General features: G+C 32.2%; 1 protein-coding gene across 1 annotated transcript in view; it reads right to left on the reverse strand.

Annotated features, from left to right (window-relative positions):
* Nucleotides 1-1182: 1182 nt before the first annotated feature.
* LOC105320519 (uncharacterized) overlaps nucleotides 1183-27599 on the reverse strand; it is a 28876-nt gene continuing 2459 nt past the window's right edge. The window contains exons 2-8 of the mRNA XM_066079300.1: nucleotides 21949-22054; nucleotides 20371-20422; nucleotides 17392-19315; nucleotides 13452-14102; nucleotides 12060-12562; nucleotides 10567-10784; nucleotides 1183-2588 (exon numbers count right to left, since the gene is read on the reverse strand). Coding sequence (XP_065935372.1) covers nucleotides 2462-2588; nucleotides 10567-10784; nucleotides 12060-12562; nucleotides 13452-14102; nucleotides 17392-19024 — 3132 coding nt within the window. The 5' untranslated portion in view covers nucleotides 19025-19315; nucleotides 20371-20422; nucleotides 21949-22054 and the 3' untranslated portion in view covers nucleotides 1183-2461. The remainder of the gene's footprint in view (nucleotides 2589-10566; nucleotides 10785-12059; nucleotides 12563-13451; nucleotides 14103-17391; nucleotides 19316-20370; nucleotides 20423-21948; nucleotides 22055-27599) is intronic.

The following is a 27599-nucleotide window of genomic DNA, read 5'->3' on the forward strand; positions in this document are numbered from 1 at the left end:
TTCCTAACTTTTTTCCTAAGTCATATCTTAGGAACACACTTAGGTCATATCTTAGGAAAGTTTCGTGAACATGCCTGCTGGTATATAAACCCTTCGATTCCGATACACCCGATTGCACACCTGAAACTCGTGGCCGACGTGTAGTATTCCTTTCGTGGTCTTTCGATTTTATGCATTTATTTCTTATTCTATGTGAATACTCTATTTGTAAATAATGCATTGACCAAATTATTTGATGTTAGTATTCTCCTGGCTTTAAAAAAGTGCGTAAAATTTGATAATTTCATCGCGACCGAATAACACAGCGAGGCGAGATGTACGTCCACACAGGTGAGACCTCTACAGCAAAGTACTTTGAACTGTATATAGGTCTGTGCCTTATATAGGGGTTGTAGGGACAGCAGTGATGAAAGAGAAATATGGCAAACAGTGCCTATTTACGAGCGGTGTTCAGCTTTAATATCAAAGTATTAAATACATGATGGATATTCAAGGTTTGAAAAAATAGGTCCTAGTATAGATCGGATACCTTTAAACACATTAGTCAAATACAAGTATCGTGTATTTTCAACTTCTTAGAAATTAATTGTTTTGATAAAGTTAATAAAATTGAAGACGACGAACAACAAACCTATATAATTTTTGGGACTTTTAAGGAAATGTTACTTTTGTCTTTTTATTTTATTTGGAGGGTGAACGTCGTCATTATGCTTTAAATGCATAATGATTGAATTAAGCTTTGTAGGAGTACGTTATAAAAACTGATATGAACAAAAATGTAAAAAAAAAAAAAAAAAAAAAAAAGGCACACCATAAAAACTATAAAAGAAAAAAATATTCTATCCACGGTATATTTTATTCATTTCTTTTTTTTTTTTATATTGAACCAATCTGCGTTAGATATACTTAAATTAATAGAAAAAATGTTGTGCAGTTTGATAGAAGTTTGTGTTTCTAACATATAAGGTGAAAATATTATTAAATACAGAATGATACCAACTCGTCACAATTCAAACTACAAATGAACTTATGACTCTTTCCTCTGCTATCTGATATATGCAATTACTTAATAATCACAAAATTGCCAAATCTAAAATATTTCATGCACATGTAAAATTTAAAAAGCATTCTTTTGTGAACCTGCATTCATTTTATTGTCATTAACCATGTAAAACACCACAACTCAATAAATATTTTAATAATTCAGAGATACAATTTCTAAAATAGTTTACTAAAATATGGAAAAAAGGCGATGGAACATTTCTTTTGTATTGTTCGTGCTTTTGCATAATCAAATACAAAATAGTTTTTCAATACTTTTGAGGGTTCAACATGGTCCTTACATTTTCAAAAAAGCTTTATTAAGATTCAATAATTTTTTTGAATGATATTTAAATAATAATTCAAAAGCAAACTGAACAAGATAGCTTAATTTAAAAATCCTTTGACAAAAATAGCATAACAAAAAATATATTTTTTCTTAACATAATGCAAACCAAAACCATCGCTTATTAAACAAATACAATGTGTCACATGTAAAACATTTTGCATTTAATCATTTGCAAAATAGAGAACAATTTTATTTTAATCGTTGTGTCTTTGATAAAATTATGCAGAAGTTAAAACTATTTTTATGAATGTGGGCAATATACCAAAAGTAAAAACACTTATTGAAAAATAAGCTGATGGAAAAGCAATCACAATATGATTTAGAAGCTGAAAACAAACGTTATAAGTTGGGTTTTTTCAATATTGATAGATAAAAGTTTAAAGTCAATATTTTTATATTCGTTAAATCTTAGAGGTTTTTATTGAATGCAATTTTTCCTTGCATTTTATATATCTAGGTAACTGAGTGCTACATCTATGCATCAAAACGACTTGAAGCTTTTTTATAAATTTTGAATGAAGAAAAGCTATTCAAAGTTGACATATAAATGAAATATTTATTGATATGAAATTGGAGTAGAACATGTACTCCGATATAATTATTTTGATAATCTTACATATATATAATTCTAAATTATACAAAACGTCAAATTATACATTTATTGTCATCTATCGTTAAACGTCAATACTTAAAATAAAATTCTTGAAACGTGAATATAATAGGTAGTAAAAAATGGTAACTAACTTTTAAATTTAACACAGCATTTAAGAACTTAAATAGCTGTAATACATGTCAGTTAAAGAGGTCAGATATAGAAAGTTCACATGTACAATTTCAGTATTTTCTAGAGTAAAATAACATTCTAATAGCAGTAGGTCCTTTCACAAGTTATAAAAGTAATCTCTTAATTTTAGCATGAAAAATCTTATACAACCAAAAGGAAGAATGCACTTTTCATCTATGTATGCTTCAATCTAATCAAACAAACATTAAAACAATGGATAAACTAGACTCACTCTGAAAGAATATTAACTACAATAAAATATGTATATATTTTTTCTCCTTCAAGTACTAATATCTAATTAGTCTTGAGTACTCCTTGTATTCCTCTGGATCATCAGCCGACACCTCAGTGACTCCTTTGGCCTCCAACTCCTCCAACACTCGGTCTAGGTAGGTGGGGTCAGGGTAACCAAATCTACAACCATTTGAGAGAGTATAATTATTTACATTCTGAGGTTTGTTTCAAATTATGTGTTCTGCATTTACATCTTAAGATGAAAAGATTGATTGTAATTTGACATACAATTCATATGTGCTTCAACCAAACTCTTCATTTTTCTCTTATATAAAAAAATCTTCAAAAGAAGTGAAAAGCTGTCAATGTGACAGCAAACCGGTTATTTTTTATGTCAACTGTATCCAAAATCCATGTCAACCCAGAATTGATAAACACTACCTACCCTATCCAGAGAAATGGAGTACCCTATATGCAATATTTTGCCAAAATATGACTTAAGTTCAAATGCTGGTATTTTTTCATAAATTATCTGAAATCAAAATCCTAGTAAAATGCACACCACTGATACATGTACTATTGATCTGCAAAAAAAACAACTTCTTATCTTCAAAACTGTAGGAGGATTATCCGAACAATAAGGGTACCCTATATGCAATATTTTGCCAAAAATTACTAAGTTCAAAAGCTGGTATTTTTTCCATGAATAATCAGAAATCAAAACTACCAATATGCACACCTCTAATACAGGTACAATTGATCTGCTAAAGAACAACTTCTTATCTTGAAAACTGTAGGAGGAGTTATCCGTACAATGAGGGTACCTTATATGCAATATTTTACCAAAAAATAACTTAGTTAAAAAGCTGGTGTTTTTTTCATAAATTATCAGAAATCAAAATCCTACTAATATGCACACCTCTAATATAGGTACAATTTATCTGGAAAAGAATAACTTCCTATCTTGAAAACTGTAGGAGGAGTTATCCGTACAATGAGAGTACCCTACAGTACCGTCAACGCGGATCCCGTATTTTCCGCGCACCCCCGCGGTCCAAATTGCAACGCGGTTTAAATACCTGTCTCAGGTAAAAACCGCGTGCCCCGCGGTTCAATCACCCATAATGACAACACCCCCGCGGTTTGAACGATCGATTACAGGTGTTAAAAAGTATCGAAAAGGAACACGAGTTATCTCCCTCGATTAAAAAAATATAACATGCATTAAAAATAAATGTAAGTTAACGAATGCATAAAGATAATCATGATCCTTTTATAGAAAATCACATATCTTGAAGGTAAATTTTTTTTTTTAATATTCGCTGTTTATTTGGTAATACTGGGGTAATATTTGAATTCTAATTATTTAAAGCTGTCATCCGTACAATCCAAGGTGAAATGAGCCATGCCTGCAGGTGGTTGAAAAATTATGCTTTACTAACTTATTGATTTATCGATATACGATTAAATTAAATTTAAAATCTAACAAACAAAAAATGTAAAATTATTAAGACTTATTTACTTAAAATAAATATTTTACTTTATAAATATTCAGGTATGTATATTTTTATTTTCAATATCATTTTATCTTTTTATCCTATCAAACCGTTAAAAATTCATTCAAATTTTAAAAGTGGCTTAATCGCGCATATTACGGAAAATTACGTCCTTATAACGTTGTAACAAGCGTCATTGTTTTGATAAAAATTTTATAATTTGTTCGGAAAATTGATTTCAACCGGCTCTGTAAACCGACTAGTTGTAGCCTTATAAAAACACATGCTCACACTTAAATGTTCAAAGGAAAATCAGTTCTCCTAATTAAAACACAAAGGAAAAAGGTACTCATGATTTAAATTGTATGATTCTTCACATCGCACGTTATTCAGTTTTAAACTAAGTGTTGCCCTGAAAAGATATATACACGTATATTCTGTGATTTTCATAAAACAATGGCTAATCGTTCTGCAGGCATGTTCACGAAGCTATCTTAGGACTATGGTGCGTCTTAGGATACGTCTTAGTCTTAAGTCTGTTTCTCGAAGCTCTCCTAAATTTAGGAACCGCCATAACTTTGTCCTAACTTTAAGACATCCTCTACCTTGTCCTAAGACCATCCTAAAGCTATAAAATCACGTTTTTAGGGATATTGGGATGTTGTGAAGCATTTTCTTAAGACTGGCAGAATAAGGCAATATTTTCCACAGTTCCAGCATTTTCGACAAACATCAAATTCCTAATCCGGGAGGGGGGGGGCATAGTTAATTATTCTATCATGTATGTTCATTTTAACAAAATGATGTGGAGTGGGACCCCAAACTCTTACCAATTCCCCGTTGCTATATGCCTGCCTTGGAGCTGACAAATTAAGATTTTTTTTCGCAAATACTATCTCTGTTGGACGAATGAAAGTTATTCACTTATTTTTTTTTTTATCTACATTGTACACTAAATGAGTTACATTCATTGTTTTGATTATAATAATTTTTGATAGCAATTATTTAAATGTCCTTTGCTATAAGAAGTAAATTTACATCGGGTTACATATACCATGCGTGATCATTCACTTTTTATCACTTTATTCTGAAGAAAAAAAATGAACTGTGTTTATATATTTTCGAGATATATTACAACTTATTTCTTATTTAAAATGTTCGTGTATTCTATATATTGCAGATTAAAGGGAAATTGGTTGTGTTTGTACGAGTACATGTGTTTCAAATTCTTTGAAAATCGCGTGTTTATGTATTACATGTACTTGAATGACAAGATTCTCTAATGTTAATTATGAAATGACAATACACACGTGTTGTTTACATAATTATCTGCCTGTAAGCCAATTCTGTCCTGATAAATATTTTCTTTCTTTTTTTAAAAGAACAGTTATTTGAATTTTTGGGGGCTTGTAATATTTTTTATTTTAATTTTTTTTTGGGGGGGGGGTGTTCATTTTAAGAAAAACAAACTAAATTGTTATTGGTAACTGATATATATTTAGGTAAATGTAAAATTATTAAAATGCATAAATTAAAATTACTGGTTTTAGGCCTTTTGTGTTAACTATCGAGACGTACAATTTTCTCTGGCAAAATGTTAAATGATTCATCCCTACACAAGTCTTTCAAATTCGATCTGAATGAATAATTGTGAAAATAAGAATGGTTGTAGAAGGTTAGGATATCCTAACTTAAGATGTTCCTAAGTAACCGTCGAGCTACATCTTAAGACGTGTCCTAAGTTGATCTTAGGATGTTCCTAACTTTTTTCCTAAGTCATATCTTAGGAACACACTTAGGTCATATCTTAGGAAAGTTTCGTGAACATGCCTGCTGGTGTGCGTGAAGATAGAAACTTCTTTACAAGAAATGGAATGAGGTTGTTACATCGCAAAACAACATTGGAAGTTGTACATGTTATTAAATGCATACATCTCGAGTTACTTTAAAAAAATTCAAATGCCAACTATTTTTGTACATATTTCCTTTAGTGTGTATATTAATTACAGAGGCGGATCCAGCAATTTGGAAAAGGGGGGGGGGTTCCATTTAATGAAAATCAATATGTGCAATATTCATCATTTGTCAATAAACCAGGACTTTTTGAACGTTTTCAGTGCGTATACAACTGTATTTAATAAAAAAAAAATAACTCAGACTAATTACGACAAACTATTATAGAAATGGATATTTTGGATATTTTTGTTTATGTCGTTGATCACTGTTTTTAAATTCTGAACTATTTATCAATTTTGATTTCTATCGATTGCCTTCTTAAATAAAGGTCTAACTGATAGGATATGACAAAAATGGGGATAATTTATCTGCTGAAAAGATGGTACGTGTTTAATACAATGGTAAAAGCAATTGTCGTAGGGAACTTGATCAGTTGATGTGACCTCTGTAATGAGTGCGCTAACATCATCCGGCACTAGTACAGATGCGATTATATTTAGAAAAGTTTTTAAAAGTTGTGCATTTTCATAATGGTTAACCCCTTACACGGTATTTTTGTAACAGAATTTCCGATTCATGGAAACAAAACAATATGAAATTCTTTAAATAAGCAGTTTTAAAAGCATTTATTTGAAATAATTACAGTATTTCTATTATAAATGGGAAAAATTGCCTTTAAATAGGCATTAAACGTTTTCAAAAAAATTCATATGTCCCAGAGAAAGGGGGGGGGGGTGCCGACCCCCGGAACCCCCCCCCCCCCTCTGGATCCGCCAATGAATTATAAGTCGCGATCATTTCCTGTGTATAGTGATTAACAAACCTAGGGTAGAAACGACATGCTCTAGGGGTTTTCACACCTATTCAAGACAAAAGAAAATCTCCAAATTGCGTACGGCTTCGTCTAACCGTACAACTATCTTACAGAGGAGGCTTCTTGATTGAGTGTCGCCGATCTTGTTTTATCTACGATCTTTATGTGAGAGAGAGAGAGAGGTTATGCTCTTTAGCCCCCCCCCCCCCCCACGACGCCACTGCGTTCATTTGAAATATACTAATATAAAAATTTCCTAAGTTTAGTATTCATAATAGAATAGGGACCGTATACACAGATACATTGTGATTGAATCCATCATGCAGTTTCAGTCTGAGTCCACGTGCTTCACCTGTCAATCAAATCAGCCCGCGAGCTGCACCACGTGCTCTTTCCTTGATAAAGGAAAACAGTTTCGTTCTATTAGTTTTCAGGTAAAGGAAAAAAAAGAAGTTTGTCTAACAATAAAGTATTTAACACTGTTTATGATGTTTAATTTAATGCTTGACATTGTGTTGGTGAAGTTTAGTTCGTATACAACGTTATTTAAACAGTTAAAAACAAAATTAATTCTCTTTCTTGTCGGGGGACAAGAAACACCTTTTACAGTTTAAGAAGGCATTAAAATGAAACAATTATATATTGTTACTGTTAGATAAATTGTTTGATATACGGGTAGAATTCCTGGTTGTCACTTGTTGCAAGGAATATCCACCTGCCTCATACCCGTGAATTCTGTGCGTTCAAGCGAAGAGTGATTTCCTGTCAGTGCGATGGTTTCACACCTTTGTGTAAAACAATTGGGACAAATACAGTTAACTTTGACAGTCATTAAAACGTTGGAAAGGGGGTTGGGGGTAGAATTCCTGGTTGTCACTTGTTGCAAGGAATATCCACCTGCCTCATACCCGTGAATTCTGTGCGTTCAAGCGAAGAGTGATTTCCTGTCAGTGCGATGGTTTCACACCTTTGTGTAAAACAATTGGGACAAATACAGTTAACTTTGACAGTCATTAAAACGTTGGAAAGGGGGTTGGGGGTACAAAAACGTTATAATTCGCTACTGATACGACATATGTGTAGTAGCTTCATATTCAACACGCATAAAATGATATCAATATCTTTTTATATTTTAAGGGTAAAGTAAAATTTTCATATTTTGCCGTTGATTGTATGGTATACGTACAACGCGTAGCGTGTGCTTGTCACGGACTAGGTTAATTGTCTTGAGTATTGACAGTCTCTCTCTCTCTCTCTCTCTCTCTCTCTCTCTCTCTCTCTCTCTCTCTCTCTCTCGTTTAGTCTATATTGAAGGTTTTAGTTTTTTTGCGGAGGGGGTGCATCTTAAACACGTTTAACAGTTAAACAGATACCAGTAAAATGAATAACTATTTATTGTTATTACTGTTATTAAAATTGTTTGAAAAACAGATGAAATTCCTGATCGTCACACGGATTATCCACCTGTCTCATATACATGTACCAGTGTATTCTGTGCGTTCAAGCGTAGAGTGATTTCCCGTCAATGCGATGGTTTCACACCTTTGTGTTAAAACAATTGGGACTAAAGTCAAGTACAATTTACATGTATTTTCACAGTCATTAAAACGTTGAAGAGGTGGAGGGGGCGGTTACGAAAAACGGTATTCGCAACTGATACTACATGTACATTTGTGTTGTAGCTTCATATTGAACTCACATAAAATTATGTCAATATAATTAAGTATTTTACGGGTTGAGTAAAATTTTCATATCATGCCGTTGACCGTAGGTAAACGTTCTCCGTGTAGCATGTGCCTGTCACGGACAAGATTAATTGTCTTGAGCATCGAGAGAGTGCCGTAAAACGAGTTAAAAAACTGATAAGAATTAAAACATTTTTGTAGTCGGAAATGTTTAAAATCATTAAAAAATCGAAAAATAATATATTATACATGTAGTTCTAACCCTCTCCGTCATGTAGATTACATTATAAAAATGATTAAATATTTTTGAAATAATAGGTATATCAACAGTTACATGAAAATTAATACGGGTGCAGATGATTCTTTAATTAAAATATCTCTAAAATAATTGATAAGGAGTTTTGAAAACGTGCATTAAAAATACGTAATCATTTCAATATGTGAAATGGAAACAATACATCAGACATGGCCAGTATAGAATGACTCTCAGTGTTTGGTGGCCGTCTTGTTGTCTAATAGCATACAGGTAAAAATCTCCGATCACCTTGTTCAACGGTAGGTCACACCGCCGCGGTTTAAACATGCCATTGGCTGCAGCAAGGACCGCGATGAATTAACCGCGATGGTGTAACGCGGAAAGGATTAAATAACCGGGGGGGGGGGGGGGGGGGAGCGCGGTCAAATACGGGATCCGCGTTGACGGTACTGTATATGCAATATTTTGTCAAAAAAATGACTAAGTTCAAAAGCTGGTATTTTTTCATAAATTATCTGAAATCAAAATTCTAGTAATATGTACACCACTGATACATGTACCATTGAAAAGAACAACTTCTTATCTTCAAAATTGTAGGAGGAGTTATCCGTACAAGAGGGTACCCTTTTGGCAGCCGCCCACCCAATCGCCATTTTCACCAACTTAAAGCTGAACACCGCTCGTAAATAGGCACCGTCACACAGATACCTGGTATATAAACCCTTTGATTTCGTTACACCCGATTGCACACCTGAACCTCGTGGCCGACATGTAGTATTCCTTTCGTGGTCTTTAGATTTTATGCATTTTTTCCTATCTTATGTTCATTTTCTGTTCGTAAATAATGCATTGACCAATTTATTTGATGTTAGTATTCTCCTGGCTTCAAAAAGGTGCGTAAAATTTGATTATTTCATCGCGACCGAGTAACACGGCGAGGCAAAATGTACGTCCACACAGGTGAGACCTCTACAGCAAAGTACTTTGAACTGTTTAGAGGTCTGTCCCTTATATAAGGGTTGTAGGGACAGCAGTGATAAAAGAGAAATATGGCGGACAGTGGATATTTACGAGCGGTGTTCAGCTTTAATAACTGGATTAAAAAAAACCAAAATCATGTATGTTTTCCCGACATGAATGTCATTATCAAGAACCCCTGGAATCTAGATCATTATTTTAAAGCTTTTTGTATAGGTATCCTTACTCATCATAACCATACACTCCATTACAACATGGATACATGGAGCAAGCTTATGATAATCAGATTCATTCCTTTGATGATGTCATGAATGACATTGATAACATATTAAAACTGCTGGTCTGTGTGTCATCGATATCTGCAATTAACTATATTTAATATCTCATCTGATAAGCTGCTACATGTAAGATGTAAAATAAAAGAGGAAACATTTTTCATAGGGGTAATGCATGTTTTCAATAATGTAAGAAGAGCCTCGACCTCCACCAAAACACTAGACATATTGACTAACTTTCACAAAGTTTGTAAAGGCGTCCTTGTATTTTTTAGCAATGCATTTTTGCCTGCTAGAGGCTCAGTGAAAATCAGGAAACTGTATAAACATGTATTCATCATATTAGAAATAGAGCCCTAGATTAACACCAGAACAACTAGATCCTGGTGCCATGAATTCATGGTTCTCTTCAATATAATAACTTTGTACCCAGTTTCTTACTTTGTTTGCAGGACATCCAAAAGGAGAGAAGAAAATACTAAATTATAAGTTTTAAAAAGAAATGTATAGCTCCTGGGATGGGAAGGGGGTTATGGTCAAGATTTGCTACTAAGAGTCAAAATGTTGAAAAGTTTCCTAACAATGCACACTGATAGAAGACCAGAGCAACAAGTAACCTGACTCAAAAAAGATAATCAGGTGACCTAAAAATCTCAATGTTTTCAATAACTATAACTGTGCATTTTCAGTAGACTTACCTTGCTGGTCCTCCGTCTATTCTAGTTTTGTGATGTATATCATTCCAAGTTATTACTCCATCATGGCCTGTAGTTCTTGATCGTCCAATGGTAAACACCAACCGCCTGCTGAATGCTACATTGAGTAGCTTAGCTATCAGCCGGCCTTTATCATTGTTTGGGAGATAACCTGAACGACTAATCCCTTTGTAAACCTTTCCTGGATCTGGATGCTCTGTCTGTAAATATTGAAAAAAATTATGTCAAGAAATCATGGAGTTTGTCAAACAATCAATTAAAGGGGCATGGTCACGATTTTGGTCAAATTTTATTTTTATTTTTTTATTATTAACAATGCTATAGGAATGCATTTCTAATGTTCAAATGAAATTTGGGTGCCAGTCGTTGAGTTTTAAGCAAGATACAAGGCTTACAATTCTTCATCATGTAAACAAGGCTCGTGCCCTGTTTTTGTTTACATAGGCTCAATGTACCAGTAAAAAATCTTTTTGAAGCTGTTTTGTCTATCTTATTATTCATTTTAAGCATAAATAAACAGTTGTTAATGTTCATCATATTCATTTTAATTCTAAAACTGGAATTTTCACTTCAACATTCAAAATGTAAACAAACGCTTTGTTTACAGAGTGAAGAATTGTAAGCTCTGTAACTCGCTTATAACTCATCAAATGACACGCAAATTTCGGTTGCCTAATAAATACATCTTACTGAAGCATTGTTAACATTAAAATCGGAAAAATAATTTTTGACCAAAATCGTGAACATGCCCCTTTAAGGCTTTCTTTGGTGCTTCACAAAGGCAGCTATCACTGCAGAAAAAATATGCAACCCATATTAACTAATTTAATTGTTCTGCTATGACCGCGACCTTTATTACACACATGGGATGCTGAGAAGTTGAGAATGAACACCATATGGACTTCCACGGGCTGACCTTTGTCTTTCAAGGGATGGAAGCTATAGTACCCTTCACATGCATTATGTGGAAGAATTGGCTGTTCTTTCTGCGCGATATGATGATCAACACTATTAATAGGTAGGCCACACCAATATAATTTCTTGTTCCTCGGAAATCCAGTGAAAAAAGGTATGAGCGGGAAGCAATTAAATAATAAAATTATTTTTTTTTGTAGCCAAATTTTTTAGGTGTTACATAAATAAATTTGTGCGGACGGATATATCTTTTCTTCTTTGTTTCTTATTTATGAATTAAAACTATTTAGAATATGAAGAATAGAGCAGAAATAGAACATAAATGGATGCAGGAATTTAATAACATTATTTGAAGAGTTCTATTTAAATATAAGCGGGCGGGGTCTGACGAATAAGAAATTTTACTGGTGTGACCTTATGTATTTTTACACTTTCAAAAGGTGTGACAAACAGACCAGCTAGGAGAAAAACATTGTATTTCCTATTTTGGTGTGAATATAAGAATGCATCAAGCATAAAAAACCTAAATCTACTTATCATTATGTGCTGTCGAAACTTACCCCTTGCTTTCCGTCGTCAAACGTATATGTCAGAACAATGGACCCACTGCTGTCGTTAAATCCTTGCAGTCTGGTGACGCTTTTTCTTATTGATATAAACCCTGGTGGTTGATCTCCAGTCACTTTCCCATAGATCGTTCCACAGTTAGGACAGGCTGGTTTGTACTTGAAACTCTGCTCAATACACTCTTCGCAAAATATGTGCCCACATTTGGGAAGTTTTTTTGGTTTTGTTGGTGTGTCCATGCAAATGCAACAGTTTTCTTCTTCGGGCATACCCTTCACCGTGTTTGCTAAGCTACCTGAATTTCCAGAATCCATCAGTATTCTATTAGTGATTTCATATTTGTACTTAAAAAGTTCCACATACATTTCCTCATCTTCTTTCTCCTTTAGAAGAAGATAAATATCTTTCAAATACATAACCTCAGACTTGTATGCCGTAACAGCTTTGGTAAAACTAGATGCACAAATATGAACAGGTGTGTTGTATTCTCCTATACCTGCAATCATAAATTAGAATTAATGACTCTTTATATTCAAAAATCATCATTCAATCATCTACAAACAGTTTTGTTCACTTCACAAAATTACTTTTTGATAATGTAGTTTCGTTTCCTTTAACACGTTTTAAGATTTAATCAGTTGGCAAATTCACATTTGAAGTTCATACAAGTATTCAAACAATCATTTGACTGGAACCATTTTGCACAAAATATGTAATAAAGAATGTTTTCGTTTCCTTTACATGTAAATTTTTAAATAAAATTTGAGTGTCCCTCTATGATACATAACATAGAATTATGAGAATAACATAAATGCCTTAGCATGATAGAAAAAGCATGGCCATCAATTCTTGTTTTTTTTTTCTTCAAAAAAATATACCAGAAATGGTATATTGCCATTTGCCACAATCAATCTAACTATATATCAATATAAAATTTCATTTATATAAATAAATATTTTATATTATATATCTAATACATCCATCATTTGCTCAAAACGCTCAGCAACTTCAAAAAAATCATGGTCTCCAAGAAATAATCATGATGGTCTCAGACTCAAATTTCCATGTAAAAAAAAGTTGACTATTTCTTCTATCTAACTTACTGATGTTTCTAACAACACTGTAGTTACTTTCATATACTTTTTAAGATTAATTCAAAAATGTTTGACGAAAGATGTAAATATAAACAATAAAATGCTTTCTTTGATGATTCATGCATGTTATAAATGATAACTGCAGAAAAATTTAATATAACCCCCAACACAGGATATGTAATTATTCTGCAATGTCACTCTGTTATACCCACATGAATTATGCACAAAAGAAAGTTTATTGTTTATTATTAATAAATACATGTAAGTATGCAATATGACACTTTATTTTACCTGTTCCAAGAAGAGGAATTGCAATAGATTCAACCTTTGCTTCATCTGCTGTTTTCAGGATGATTTGAATAATAGTATCTAATATTCTTCCAAACTGTCTAGTGTCTTTTGCATGCTCCTTGTCAAAAACAGGAGTAACAGCATGAATGATCATCTTCCATTGGGAATCTTCTTGGAGTCGTTGTAAAAAAGTATTTCCGAGCTTCATTTGTTTCGAAGCAGGTTTCTCATCGGGAATATCTCTAAAAATATCTCTAGCAATAACATCCTCTGAAAGACAGTATTCATCTTGTGGACAAACTACAGCATCAGCAACAATGTCTTGTATATTGCCTATATGTATTTTGATTTTCAAATTTTCTGAGACATGCACAGTGGTGAAGGCATTAGACGGTGGCATGGCTGAACTAACACTTTTCTCGGCACCAAATGCAGGGTTGCCATTGTTTTGGTCTAGGTTTCCAGACTTCTCTGCGTTGGAAGCAGATGGCTCTTTCGATTGAAATACTTCCTGTATTGCTCTTACCATTGATTCATCCTTATCTACAAAATGAATTTCCTGAAGACTCTTAAAAGCATAGTTCCTGCTGAAAGACATCACTGCTTTGTAATATTGCTCTACACACAGGTCCCTGGGTATGGCAAATATACCTTAAAACATAATAAGTATATCTTATTTTCAAAATACATATACACAAGTTTACTAAAGCATTGCAAAAAACATGTAAATAAAGAGGTAGATACATTTAAAAAAAAATTTTTATGTATCAAAACAAAGGAAAGATCTCTTCAAAGGAAGAAAAATTGGTCATACATTAGAACTGATCAAAATTAAATAAATTACATGAACAGATGAAACAAAAGATCTGTGGGCCTAAATGGTCAGAGTATTATACAATCATGAGTTATACAGTAGAACATGCTTATAACAAAGTGCCAGGGATGGGTTATTCTCCTTGGTTATAAGTGGAATTCGTTATATTTGGCAAGTTTACAACATGTAAAAACTCACAGGAAATGAAAACCACTTTGCTGTGAGCCTCAATTTATTAACAAGAGCCCCATGAGCCCCATCGCTCACCTGAGGAACAATAGGTATGATATAATCAGCTTAATGGAATCATAATACAAACTATCTGAACAATGTTGTATAATACATGAATAAAAATCAATTTTCCCCTTTGATATTCTTTTAGGGTTTTCCATTTCCAACGGAAGACCCTCTTGTTTTTCTTCGGTTTCTTTTTATTATTATTTTATTTTTCATTTTTTTCTGACTCCTTCTCGGCTTTATATCTCAAAAAGTTTTCGTCCGATTTTAATGAAATTATCAGAGCTTTTGTAAAAGTACCGTGCCTCAACGATATCAAAGTTTCAGCATTTACGTAACTTCCGTTCAAATTTGACAGCCATTTTTAATTTTTAAAAAAGGGATTTTGTCCAGAGGAAATCTCAATGAATGTTGAGGATATCGCTTAGAAATTTTTACTGATGATAGATGTATCAATACTATGGTTGACTGGGGGTTTAAATTTTTATTCATTAATTTTGCTCGAAACCGGAAGTAGTTCCAATTTTTGGAAATTTTCATTTTTTAAAACAAATAAGACAATACAACTGTGTTATAGAATATGCCTTGGGGAATCCAAATCTGAAATCTAAGAGCTACTTTGCTCACCAGAGCACTGAGCTGCAATGGCCAAGTTACCAATCTCTTACTCAAATAGTATTACAAATGAAAGACAAAAAATTACTGTTATGAATGAGTGATTTTTCTTTTTATAAATAATTTATAAAATAGCACATCTTATTCTGCAAATAAGTATTAATATATAAGAAGATGGGTGGATAAGGCGTGTAAAATGCCCAATACACGGATGGAAAAGCTACTGAAATATTAAAATATCAATAAATCTGATATTTTTTTAAAAACTATTTAAGGAATGAATTTAATTTTGACGTATGTTATACGATATAACATAACTTGGGGCAGTTTACGCTTTATAAACCGCGAATGTATGCTTTATATGTGAAAAAATTAGTTCCAGCTGCAGGTTGTCAAGGGGGCATGTCCCCGTCCCAAGTAATGTTATACAAAATAAAGCAAGTCCCTCCATCCATATTAGCCAATCAAATTGCTTATTACAACCAATATTAAATTATTTAAAACAATATACATTTTACTTATAATTGATTTTTAACCTATACACATTTTCAATACTTGGAATATGTTGACTCAAACAGGCGTATACGTTACAAAACCTGCAAATACTGTCATTTCTTAGAACTTCAAGGCATTTTCTTTTATAGAGTGGGTCTGTACTTCATATTTTTCTCATAGTCTAAATAAGGTCTACTGGAAAACAAACTGATTTCAATCAACAAAAACGTGGAGAGATGACCCACTATACATTAAAAAAATCATTTTGTATCCCAACAATTGAAAATTTTGAAAAAAAAATACAAGTCCGTAAATTCATGGTCAAAGTCACACATAATATTTAAACAGCGTACTTTGTTGTGTCTGAAATGGTTCAGTGGTTAGAGTATCCGATATAAGCTAACCTTATATATCTAGGGTTTTTATGTTATGGGTTCGATACTGCAAAAATTCTGGCAATATTTTTTTTTCTTATCTTTTGTTAAATATATGCAAACTTCTATTATAGTATATTTGAATAGATTTAATTGGGAAAAAAAAATTCATCAAAATTGTATTTCACTACTAAACTAAACTGCATTTGTGCCATCTTATTCCCCCATCTTCTTTATTATATTAGGTTATACCAATTTGTAGTACATAGATCTTTGGATTCTGTGCTTCTACTCTTGAACAATTTAAAATTTGATATTATAAAAAAATATAAATACACATCCGAAATTAAAGTATAAATTTTTTAGTCTTTTTATACCGAATATAGAATATGACAGAAGTGTGGGCTTGAGAATTTTTAAAGTGTGTAACACTGTGTAAAGTTTCCATATTTTTAAGACAGGACATGTCCTTAGTAATAAGCAAAGATTAAACAAAAAAGATAGTAGATATGAAACTACATGTAAATTGCCATTCAACACATTATTTCAAACAATACAAAAAGAAAGAAATTGCGTTTTCATGTCTTATGAATGCTTTCAAAGTTTATCTCTGTATGGAAAAATTACTGGTAAACGAGATGAAGGATCACATAATTAATTTATTAATGATTTGATATAATGGGCAATGGTTGAACAGCACAGTCAAAGAACATGAATTTGTTTTGGTGAGATAACACATTATCAGCCACGTATAAGGATGCCTATGTAAAGGTTTATATATAATTGGTTCTTTGGAACTTACAAGGAAGATTTTTGAAGTCCACGTCCAAATCTGGAGTATTTCTTATGAGAGATCAACATTTTTGAGATCAAAGTTTAATCAATTAAAAAATGAATTTATTTATCAATTTTTTTATTGGTCTATCAAATAAAAACATCTCTGTCATTGGGAGTAGTAAAGTTATTTATGACCTAAGCCTGGGTCATGACACACTCTCAGGTTATTGAACTGTTTCAGATGTTACTGTACAGCATCCTTTTATTAATATTATCTTTAAGATTTAAACATTAAAATTAATATTTGAATGTGAATCTATGATTCAAATATTCCATTTTTTTTCAAGAGTTTATCATTGCACAACATTGATTATCTAATGCACAATTATATTTAATTATAAATATGGAAAACATGTCTTTCTACTTGTGGAGTCTATTCCACCAATTTAAACATACATCATATTCCATGTAACTAAGATATACATTAAACCTTCGAGGACCAACAGAATATTTATTTAAACAAAAATTGATATCCTTGAAAACTTAAATGAAATATTTGAACAATAGTTATTGACACTTTTCACATCTAAATCTCATCTTAATTTAGACACTTACAAATAGAACTTACCAGAACTTATGGCTGGAATAGCAATTGATCTCATTTTTTGATAATCAGCCTCTTCAAAGGTAACCTTAACAGAGTCCCGGAGAAGCTTTAGACATTGATTTTTATCTCCATAGTCTCCCCACTTGGGTCCCACTGTGTGTATCACACATTTGTAATGTATTTTGCCTGCAGAAGTCACACAACATCTTCCCACTGGAATAGGACCATTTTTCTGTACATAATCTCTACTCTCCTGATCAAACTGGTACCCAGCAGCATATGATATTGCTGCTGCCACTCCTCCACCATGCATTAGATTTTCATTTGCAGCATTAACAATGCAATCAACATCTACACGAGTGATGCTACCTGAATATATCTTTATTTTCAAACCTTCTTTTGTTTTTAATTCTAACATTGGACACCTCATACCTTTATTCATAATGACAGAACTTTCAATTGGAATCAAATCTTGATTGACTTCTGCTGTTGTTTGTATACTATCGTGTGTTACTTCTGTTTTTTCAAAGATACGTCTTCTTCTGATGTTAATGACTCCATTCAGAGTCCGAAGCTCAATACCATTACTTACAACAACCCAGGAGATCTTCAGTGGCTTATCTGGAACCCAATGTCCAGCAAAAGAGGAAAACGATGTTTCAAAGGCACAGTTGATGAATTCGAAAGATTCCCCGTTGAGTTTTAAACATACACTGACATCTTCATCAATTATCAAATTTCCCGTAGATGAAAATAATTGTATTTTAAATTGTATTTGTTGACCAGCGTAGCAAACTGCAGGAGTTACGACAACTTTAGATTTTGGCGAATAAGCGTTGCATACCAACAGTTTGCCTAAACTATTAATTATTGTTTCAAAACAGGAATCTGGTGATTGTGAGGAGAAAGTCATTGTATCCAAAGTCAGTTCAATTTCTGGTACCTGCCTATCAAGGACTTCAAAATAAGGTAGAATTATGTTTGCAATGTCTACAAAATGGTTATGGTCGTTTACTTCGGATGAAACTTTTCCATAAAATATTGATTCTTTGCAGGAACTGCTAAAGGACGATATTTTTTTCTTTTCATTTTCAATACACAATTGTTTTTCTTTTAAATGTAAAGCAACAGCTTCACACAAATCTTTTTCTCTTTTTTCTAAAGTTTTTTTTGCTTCAAAGAAACGCGCTTTTATTTCAGCTTGGAGTTGCTGCGAGTTTTTAAGACATTTTTCATTTATAACTGATAACTGAGCAATAGACGTGTTTGCCTTTTCAACTTTGAGTTCGATACTTTTCAAGAAAGTTTCCATTTTAGTTTCCATTCCTTTTCCAACCTTTGTGATGTCACATAGATTATGATTTTTGTGAGCGCTAATGGCACATAAAACGCACACATTTTTCACGCACAATGGATCGGAACAGTGCATTTTGATCTGTTCTTTTTCATGTCCAGCAACTGGACAATATCTTGAAACATATGATAAACCAAGACTTTTTATTTTTCCGGTTAGAAGACAATTAATTTCCATGAAGGAATGTGATTTGAGTGTTTTCAGGCTTAAATGCAACCTAACGCAGTCTTCACAAATGAAAACTGAACAGTCAAAACAGCGATGTGAGGCCACATTGTCATTGGTGCACATTTCACACATCAGGCTGGAACCACCGTTTTTTATTCGAAATATTTCTGATGCAATTTCTCTTGTATTGTCAATTTGTAATGACAAATGTCCATTTTGAAAACAAATATGACTGCGACAACATTTGTCACATTCATAACTTGCACTTTCCGAGATCTCAAGGATACAACTTTTACAAATAGCATCTAAGCATGGAAGAAGAAACGGTTTATGAGATACATGATCAAATTCCTGCTTGCAATTTGTACAGGAGAGAAAAATCTTTCATTTTGCTCTGATCAGCAAGAAATTTATGAACATCAACTGAAAGATAAAGAGGGCTCATTTTATAAACACATTTAAGTTTCTTTACATTATTTTTCATTGGATGATATTTGGTTGTAAATATGATGACACTTCCAAGCACAAAGCACATACCGATGTACTCAAGCCTTAGTTACCTTAATGGTGTAAGAAAGAACGATTGTTTATATTTCATTATTCAGTTTATTGCCTTTTTATATACAAATACCGGACATTGTTAGTCGAAAAGGTTAAAAATATGTTCTATTGTTATTATCATATATTTGAATAGATAAATTGTTTCTTTTTTTATATAATTTAATTCTGGTTGTAAAACGATTTCTGGTTGGCTAAAAATATATTTTATATCGTAAAAGAAATTTTGCCTATTAAGTCAACATAAGACAATCGAAAAAAAAAAGGTATTAATCTGTCTAACATAACGTTATAATTTTGTACAATTGAATGTCATTTTAAAGGTCAAATGACCGTTTGTATGTACAATTTTAAATTGCAAGAAAATAAATTATGAGAAATAAATTCAATAGCATCCCATTTTACACAATTTAAAATGTGTTGGAACAGTTAACGCTTTTTTTAAAAACCAAATTAAAACAAAAACATCGGAGGAACTTAGAATACAACGTGCAATCGTGTTTCAGAAAGATGTAATAAAGGGTGACATGAAGAGTAGTGATACAGAGAAAGTGGTAAAAGGCGCATGCCTTTGTTCATATCTGGGGTGCAAAAACCCTGCACTTTATACCAAATATATAATAAACACAAGTTAAACTCAATACACCTACATAAAAATTGGGAAAACAACAAAAAATTGAAAATATGTTATCTATGAAAGAAAATATCTGCATTTTGTTAACATACTACATGCAATAACTATAAAATAAGATGGTAAAATTGGTACGGATTGCACGTTTTGCTGTTTTTAAGAAAGAACATGGAGATTTTTTAAAAACTGTCAAAATATCATCGCGTGACTATTTTTTCTTAAAATGTTTATAACATTACTTTAGCAAATAAATAACCTGAGTTGACGAAATAATTAAATATAAACTCACCCTTGTTTGATTCTTCTGACACTTCTGTTGAAGAACTTTCCAGTTGAAATGTCTGGTGTAATAAGAAATATTTTTAGTGGCGATATTTAAAATGATTTACAAAACGTAAGAATATAATTTGGATTTGGGTGATACCATGTGCGAGCAAATTTTGGAAAACTATTCTGTTAAGTCATTAATTTTCGATGAGGCAGCTCTAAAAGGTTCTTCCACCACTTGGAAAAATTTTGCATACAAGCCCAAATTCCTATATTCTTTTAAGTACAGAGTTTTAGCATACGTTTGACTTGAAAATGACATAAATTCAATTTGGGGAAAAAAACTTTTAAAAATATATCACTATTCGTAGAAACAAAATGTTTGCTATGTTCGAACTTGAGACCTGCAGATTAATAGACAGAAGCTAACCCAATCAGTACAAACATGTAGAAAGATACCCACATTTTATTCTCGATATGAAAAGGTTCATAAATTGAAATCGCTATGTTGTGACTTGCTGTCAAAAAAGTAAAAGTCTCAGACTCTACAACTAAAACTTAGTGACTTTATTAAAAAAGGAAATTATCCAACACGATGTCTCACAGTTCGCGTCTACATCGTCCTATATGTATGCATATACATGCATGATTACAAAAAAACCATGAACCATATCGCTCGCTTAAATTACAAACCTTGAGCCTCTTTTTGTATATAAAACACTTCTAAAAAATGTAAAACTCGGAAAAACTCTCATATTAAAAAAATGAATTTAAGGTGGCTCACTACACCGTGAAATATTTTCTCAAATCAGCAGAAAATTACTTAATTATGATAGATATCATCATGGATAATAAGTATTTAAGTCTAATAGGCTAAAAATGTGCAATTTTGGAGGAAAAATTACATTTTCAAAAATTTAATTCAGTTAACATGAACAAAAGCTCCAGGCGGATTCGAACTCATAATCTGCGGTTCAGAAGTGCAATACTTTAACTACTGAGCTACGACGATATGCAAACCAAGAAGAACGAAGTTCTTTGATGCATAAACGGACAATCTTATTATTATGGGCCTCATTATGTAAAAAAAAATAATATTAGAAAATCAATAATGAGAGAAGTGAAAAGCAGATACTGTACCTACTTTAAGATCAAGATTTACTAAGTTTGTAAGATACACCACCTCAATATCATATGAAATAACTTATGAAACTTGTTGAAAAGTGAATACCAAGTAAATTTAAAAATCAAATTATGTTTGATTAAAATTCAATTTTATTTGAAAAAATAACAAGATAATATGAAGTTGCATTATCATATATTTACCTATGAAAATATGCTTCCTTATCTGAACCTACAGAATAGTGAAAACGTTCAGTTCTGTATATTTGCATTTAGAAATGTGCTTTCTTATAAAAAAAAATAATAATACAATGTACATCTTGCAACCTGATAATAAATGTCGACTGGGCCAATTTGGGTTATTTATGAAAGCAGTCTTGTCTTTGAAATTGGCTTTCTTTTCAATGATAAACTATTTTGTGACCTGAGGCTTAAATGACTTAGTAAATCCGATATAAAAAGAGATATCTTTTTATACCATAAAATCAGAAGATGTTTCAGTAGTTTCTTCAGGGTTCTGGTGTGCCATTATCAGATGAACTGATAGTTCATAGATGAATGCAAACTTTTTGAAACCAACACTTCTGAAAAATAAAATTATGAAATAAGCCAAATCAAATAAACCCATTTGAAGCTTTTAAAATCACTTTAAGCAAAAGAATTGCTGAGAATGAATTTACCTTTAAAAATTTAAAAATGACTACTGCAAACCACTTTTTATTCGTGGCGACTTTATTTCGAGATTAACTTCAGAGAAACTGGTTCGCAACGACTAATGTTCGCGAACTAGCCTTATCGAGACCCGTGTTTATCTAACAACTATATGTCACCGACTAGTTCGCGGCGAGAAATATTCGCGACGACGAGGCTCTATCGAACCTTGCGAAAATTTCTCGCATGCGTATTAAAGTTGGTTTACAGTATCTTTAAAAGTGGACTTGTCAATTGTTGAATAGTTGAAACAAAAATTAATCAGTAAATACAAACGTGAAGTATGGGGGTTCTAAACGGGGGAGCATTTCTTATTTTTTTTACTTTATAAATAGCCTAATTTCCTTTTTTTGAAAGAACAACAATTAACACAACCTTATAAATTCAAAAACAGTAACACATTTTTATTTTGATATATTTTTTAAAATAAACATTAAATGCCGTCTTGTTGCAATCAATTATAACTAAATATTTCATCGAATTAATCTACAATTTTGTGATGATTACATGTACAATGAGCACAGATCCTCTAATGTCTCGGAATATTTTTTTAATGCACTCTTTCCAAATATTGGCTAACTGGGTTATGTCTATCATATTTCAAAAGCCCGCAATTTTGATGTAATTAGTTTGAAAAGAATGTGATTGTGAAATATAATTTATTTCCACCAAATATATAAATTGGCATTTTTCTTCCTTAATAGGTTTTAACTATTGTAAATTTATAGAATACTAGATAAAATAGCGCGCAAGCCCCGGCCTGAATTTAACACTTTACACAGTAATAACACAATGCTAAATGAACCATATATTTTTTTTTCATTTTCGTATAATAATACTGTGTCCGGTTTTTTTTCTTCATCGTTTTTTTTAACCTATTCTTTAAAATGGAAACAAAAAATTGCATAGCTAGATATTTAGCTGAGGGTTGAAAAATGAAAAATCTTATCTGTATTGGATGATATATATACATCTACATGGCCTTAATTCCTTTGTTGCAGCTGAGTGGAAAATGATAACTATGAAATTTTTATAACCAGTGAGTGGTTATTTAGCACGTCATATCTCTGGTCACCCCCCCCCCCCCATTTAACTTTAAATCATTTATTCATAAAGACCTAGAACAGAATCTGGGCCTTGCTTACAAATTAATCCTTAGGGTTTATTACCAATCTGTCGTGGTATAAAATTGTATGAAATTTGAAAAAAAACACGCTAGTGTATGCATATTAACTTGCCTTTATTAAACCAAAGTATTTGCCGGATGGTTAACTCATCCTACATTTTCCGATAGGTGTAAAGAGGGATAGCGCACTTAATATACGATTTGGCTTCAAATATAGAACTTTTGCAAATATCAAAAATTTTTAATATTATACAGTAGGCCTAATTAGTTTAAACATATTCAAAGAAACGCAAATAATACAATTTCCATGCTAGAAGAGTCTTAATTATCTTACACGGCATCATTAAAATATTCAGGTTTTGTTAGGGATATATAGAAAAGTAGTTAGTATACGATAAAAAAATAAATGGATATTTGACTAATTGAACCACTCTAAACCAAAGACATCCGATTAAAATTATGTTCTACAGGTATTGTAGTACACGTTTACATTGGATTAATTTTGGTTTAACGTGGTCTTCGTACTGAAAATTAGACAAATATTTCAATTAGTGTCTTTTCTAATACAATCATGTATATAGCCATATATATTGAAAATACATCTGCTGAAAATGTAAGGTGCGTGGCCTAATGGTAACGCGGAGGTCTTTTTGATTTTGTGGTCGCTGGATCGAATCCACTAAGTAGTGATTTTTTTCCGACTTAGATTGAAACATGAACAGAATAGAGAGTTTGTTATACGTATCTTATCTTCTGGTTTCTTTAAATTATTTTGTTTAATTCAATCTGAGTATGTCATATTGAGCATACTGGTACTGTACCAGTTATCGGCTAAGACCAGTTATCGGCTAAACTGAGAGTTCGGGTTTATAGCACGCGACAATCCAAGATTTTTTAATTCAGTCGTCTTTTTCGAATAAAGAAAAGTAAGTTTGCTTGAAAACTTTCTTGAATATGTTTTATACATGAGCTTAAACGATCACTGTTTACCGCTGATTTTACATCTGTGCACTTTCAGCAGTGGAGGAAGTGACGTAATAAGTTAAAAATAGAATATTACCTCTTTGTGATACGTTATTATATCCCTTCTTTGATTTGACATATAAAATCAATACATTTAACATGTATTAACAAAAGGAATTCACGAATTTCCGAGAGATTCGTAGCGCAATTGAACGCCTGATTGCACAATTATGTATTGAAAAGTATACGATTTGGTGTATTACCGTATGATAATAAACGAATTATTTTATGAGTTTTGTTTATAATGTATCATGACCCCGAATACTTTAGTCTGACCTCACAAGGGGCATAATTCAAACTACATTTAGCAGTGTATAAAATCAACATGAACACGGATTTTTACTATGTTATTATCACGAAGCCGATAACTGGTACAGTAAATCGTAAAAACTCGACAAATTCGGGGCGTGCTTAAAAGCACAAAACAAGATGTTTTGGGTTCTAAATAATGATATAAACTAACAGATTGATAAATAAGGAGTTCACTTTTTAAAGTATGTAAAGTTTTATCCAAAAATATCAAGAAATAAGGAATTACGAAAAGAAAACTTTAAATTTTAGCCGATAACTGGTACTGTGCCAGTACCCAATATAAACAGGCATGAGTTTTACTAAGCTTCTTATCTTACGCAAAAATATTATTACTTAAGAACTTCGTAAGATTTAACCTAAGATAAGAATGTTCTGTTTTACTAACGTGTTCGTAAGTTTTATTCGTAACCTTAACTTACGAAACGTTCGCAAGTTTCCGTAATGGAACTCTCTAATAACGGAGGTGTGAATATTCGTAGTTATGAACGCTGCGCAAGCGCAGAGGGCACTTTCGTTTTCGCGGCTATTTACATTTTATCGTCTGCGAAACTGTTTTGAACAATGGAGAAAGAATAGGTTTACGATATAAAGAAATGACAAATAAATATGTTTAACCCGTATGAGTGTGGAGAGTTATTGTTTTTAATAAAGTATATGTGTGTAACTTTGTAATGAATTATCAAGAAAAGCTACATGTAAATGTTTTATTCATTAAATTGCCCAGACTGTTCATTCATTCATTCATTCTAATTATCTTTATTTCCTCCCATAGGAGATTGCATGAAGAATAACATTTTAACACAATTAATAAATACAGCACATGAGTTACAAAGTTGATAGAAGTTATAGTGAAAAAAGGAATATAATTAAATGGAGTAAAGTAAATTTACGATATTCATTGTATACTGAATATGGTGATCGATTCATGATATGAAATCCAGTAAATAGGATCTGCACTCAGTTCCATAAGTTGGTAACTATATGTTTCTGTCATTGCTGTAAATAGGTTTATTGATATTCATTACATACTTAGTAATAAATACAGGTTTTTTTGCACATGTGATACAGATGGCATTACAAAATCCGTATCGGCCTCCGGGGCTGATACAGGTTATCAGCCCTCCAGGGCTGATACGGATCCGTGTCACACCCCTTGCGGAACTCCTCTGCCTTTTTTCAGAGTTGCATGTTTACAGACAAAAAATAAAACATTTAACAGTTACAGTCGACATTTTTTAGTGCAGTTGAAAACTTCAAATGCTAGCAAATGTTTTTAAGCAGTCAACTTTTAAAACCTGATGAAATTCCGTTCTGTAGCTTCATGTTTGTTAAAGCAAGAACTCATATTTTTATTAAATACATGTACATGTCTAAACTATATTTTCAAATAATATGAATAATCAATTTGCTCAAGTTGATGTTTTTTTTAAAAAAATTTATTACTAAGTATGTAATAAATATAATAATAGATACCTTTTTCCATATCACAGCTTGTATCAGCCCTCGACCAATATCATCCCTCGGGCCTTCGGCCCTCGGGCTGATATTGGTGTCTCGGGCTGATACAAGCTGTCATATGGAAAAGGGTATGTATTATTACTTATTAGGTTAGTTACTGACTCACTACGGAAATATATTGGGTTGATCAATCTCATAGATGGCGAGGCAAAGCCGAGCCTTCTATGAGATTGATCAACCCAATATATTTCCGTAGTGAGTCAGTAACTAACCTAATAAGTGTTTTGTTTTCTCGAGGACTATCAAGCGACATATTTATTCACAAATAGCGATGATCTACGCAAAGCCATGTACAATATGCCTTACATCTTGTCCAATTTAACTCATTTAAACTCTTCAAAATTTTCATCTCACCTTTCAAATACTCTTTCAAAATCTTTGCTTTACCCATGTTTACTTACAATGTTTTGTTGCTAGTTAATTTCAAATGTTTTCTCCCTTTCCTCTGCAGAGATTTGAGCAAATTTCGTCGCTGCCATTTTGTTCTGCTCCAGACAAAACAACGTGACGTCAATATTCTAAGGGCAACTACTCTAATTTTAAAGAATTTCAAAGGGCAACAACTCCAAATACTTTAAGAACTTACAGCATGCAGTTTATGTATAAAATACTATGAAATGTCGAAATGAGTAAGCGAAGCGTCGACCAATGACGGCCATTTTGCCTAATATTATTTCTCACCGAACAAATATAGAGATATATGAGGCAATCATTTGCTATGTTTAAACCAATGAAAATGTGACATTTCAGTCCAAGGGAAAACAATATTCTATATTTATTACCGTAAATATTTCTGATCATTTGGAATTTATAGTTTAAATATAAATTATCAAATTATCGCTCTTTGCTGATAATATTAATAGGTGACTTAAGTAAATATATGTTTTATGTCAATGTCTGTGCGATGTTTGTATTGTCTTTGTTGTGTGCTTATGTTTTATGTATGTGTTGTTCTATTGTGATTTCCGGCAATTACCATATTCCTACAATTTATTGAAAAAGGAATCGAACCCTATAAAATCGACTTGGCGTTATTATGTCATCTGCATCAAGACCCGGTTACAATACATGTACTAATAATTAAATGAAATAAAGACTTTTCAAAGATAAAAAACATTATTTGATGCGGGGGAGGGTGGGGAGGGGGGGGGGGCGAAAAGGTTCAGAATTTTTTAACCAGACATTAACACAAGTAGCGGATAAAAGTGTCATATACATTTATATCGGCTACCCCGTTAGGCTTAACACAATTTTATAGGTCTATTCATTTAGTTAAAAAAAAGTCCATGACAAAAAAGCCTATTTTCTTTTATTTTCCTCAATTCTTTAATAATGTATTCATTTATTTCCTTGATCACCATTTTGCTATATTATGATTAATACTTAAACTATAATATTGCTTACTATGGGTATGGAAATATATTCTAACTATACTTGAC

The sequence above is a fragment of the Magallana gigas genome, chromosome 3 (genome assembly GCF_963853765.1).
Source record: "Magallana gigas chromosome 3, xbMagGiga1.1, whole genome shotgun sequence".
Taxonomy (NCBI): domain Eukaryota; kingdom Metazoa; phylum Mollusca; class Bivalvia; order Ostreida; family Ostreidae; genus Magallana; species Magallana gigas.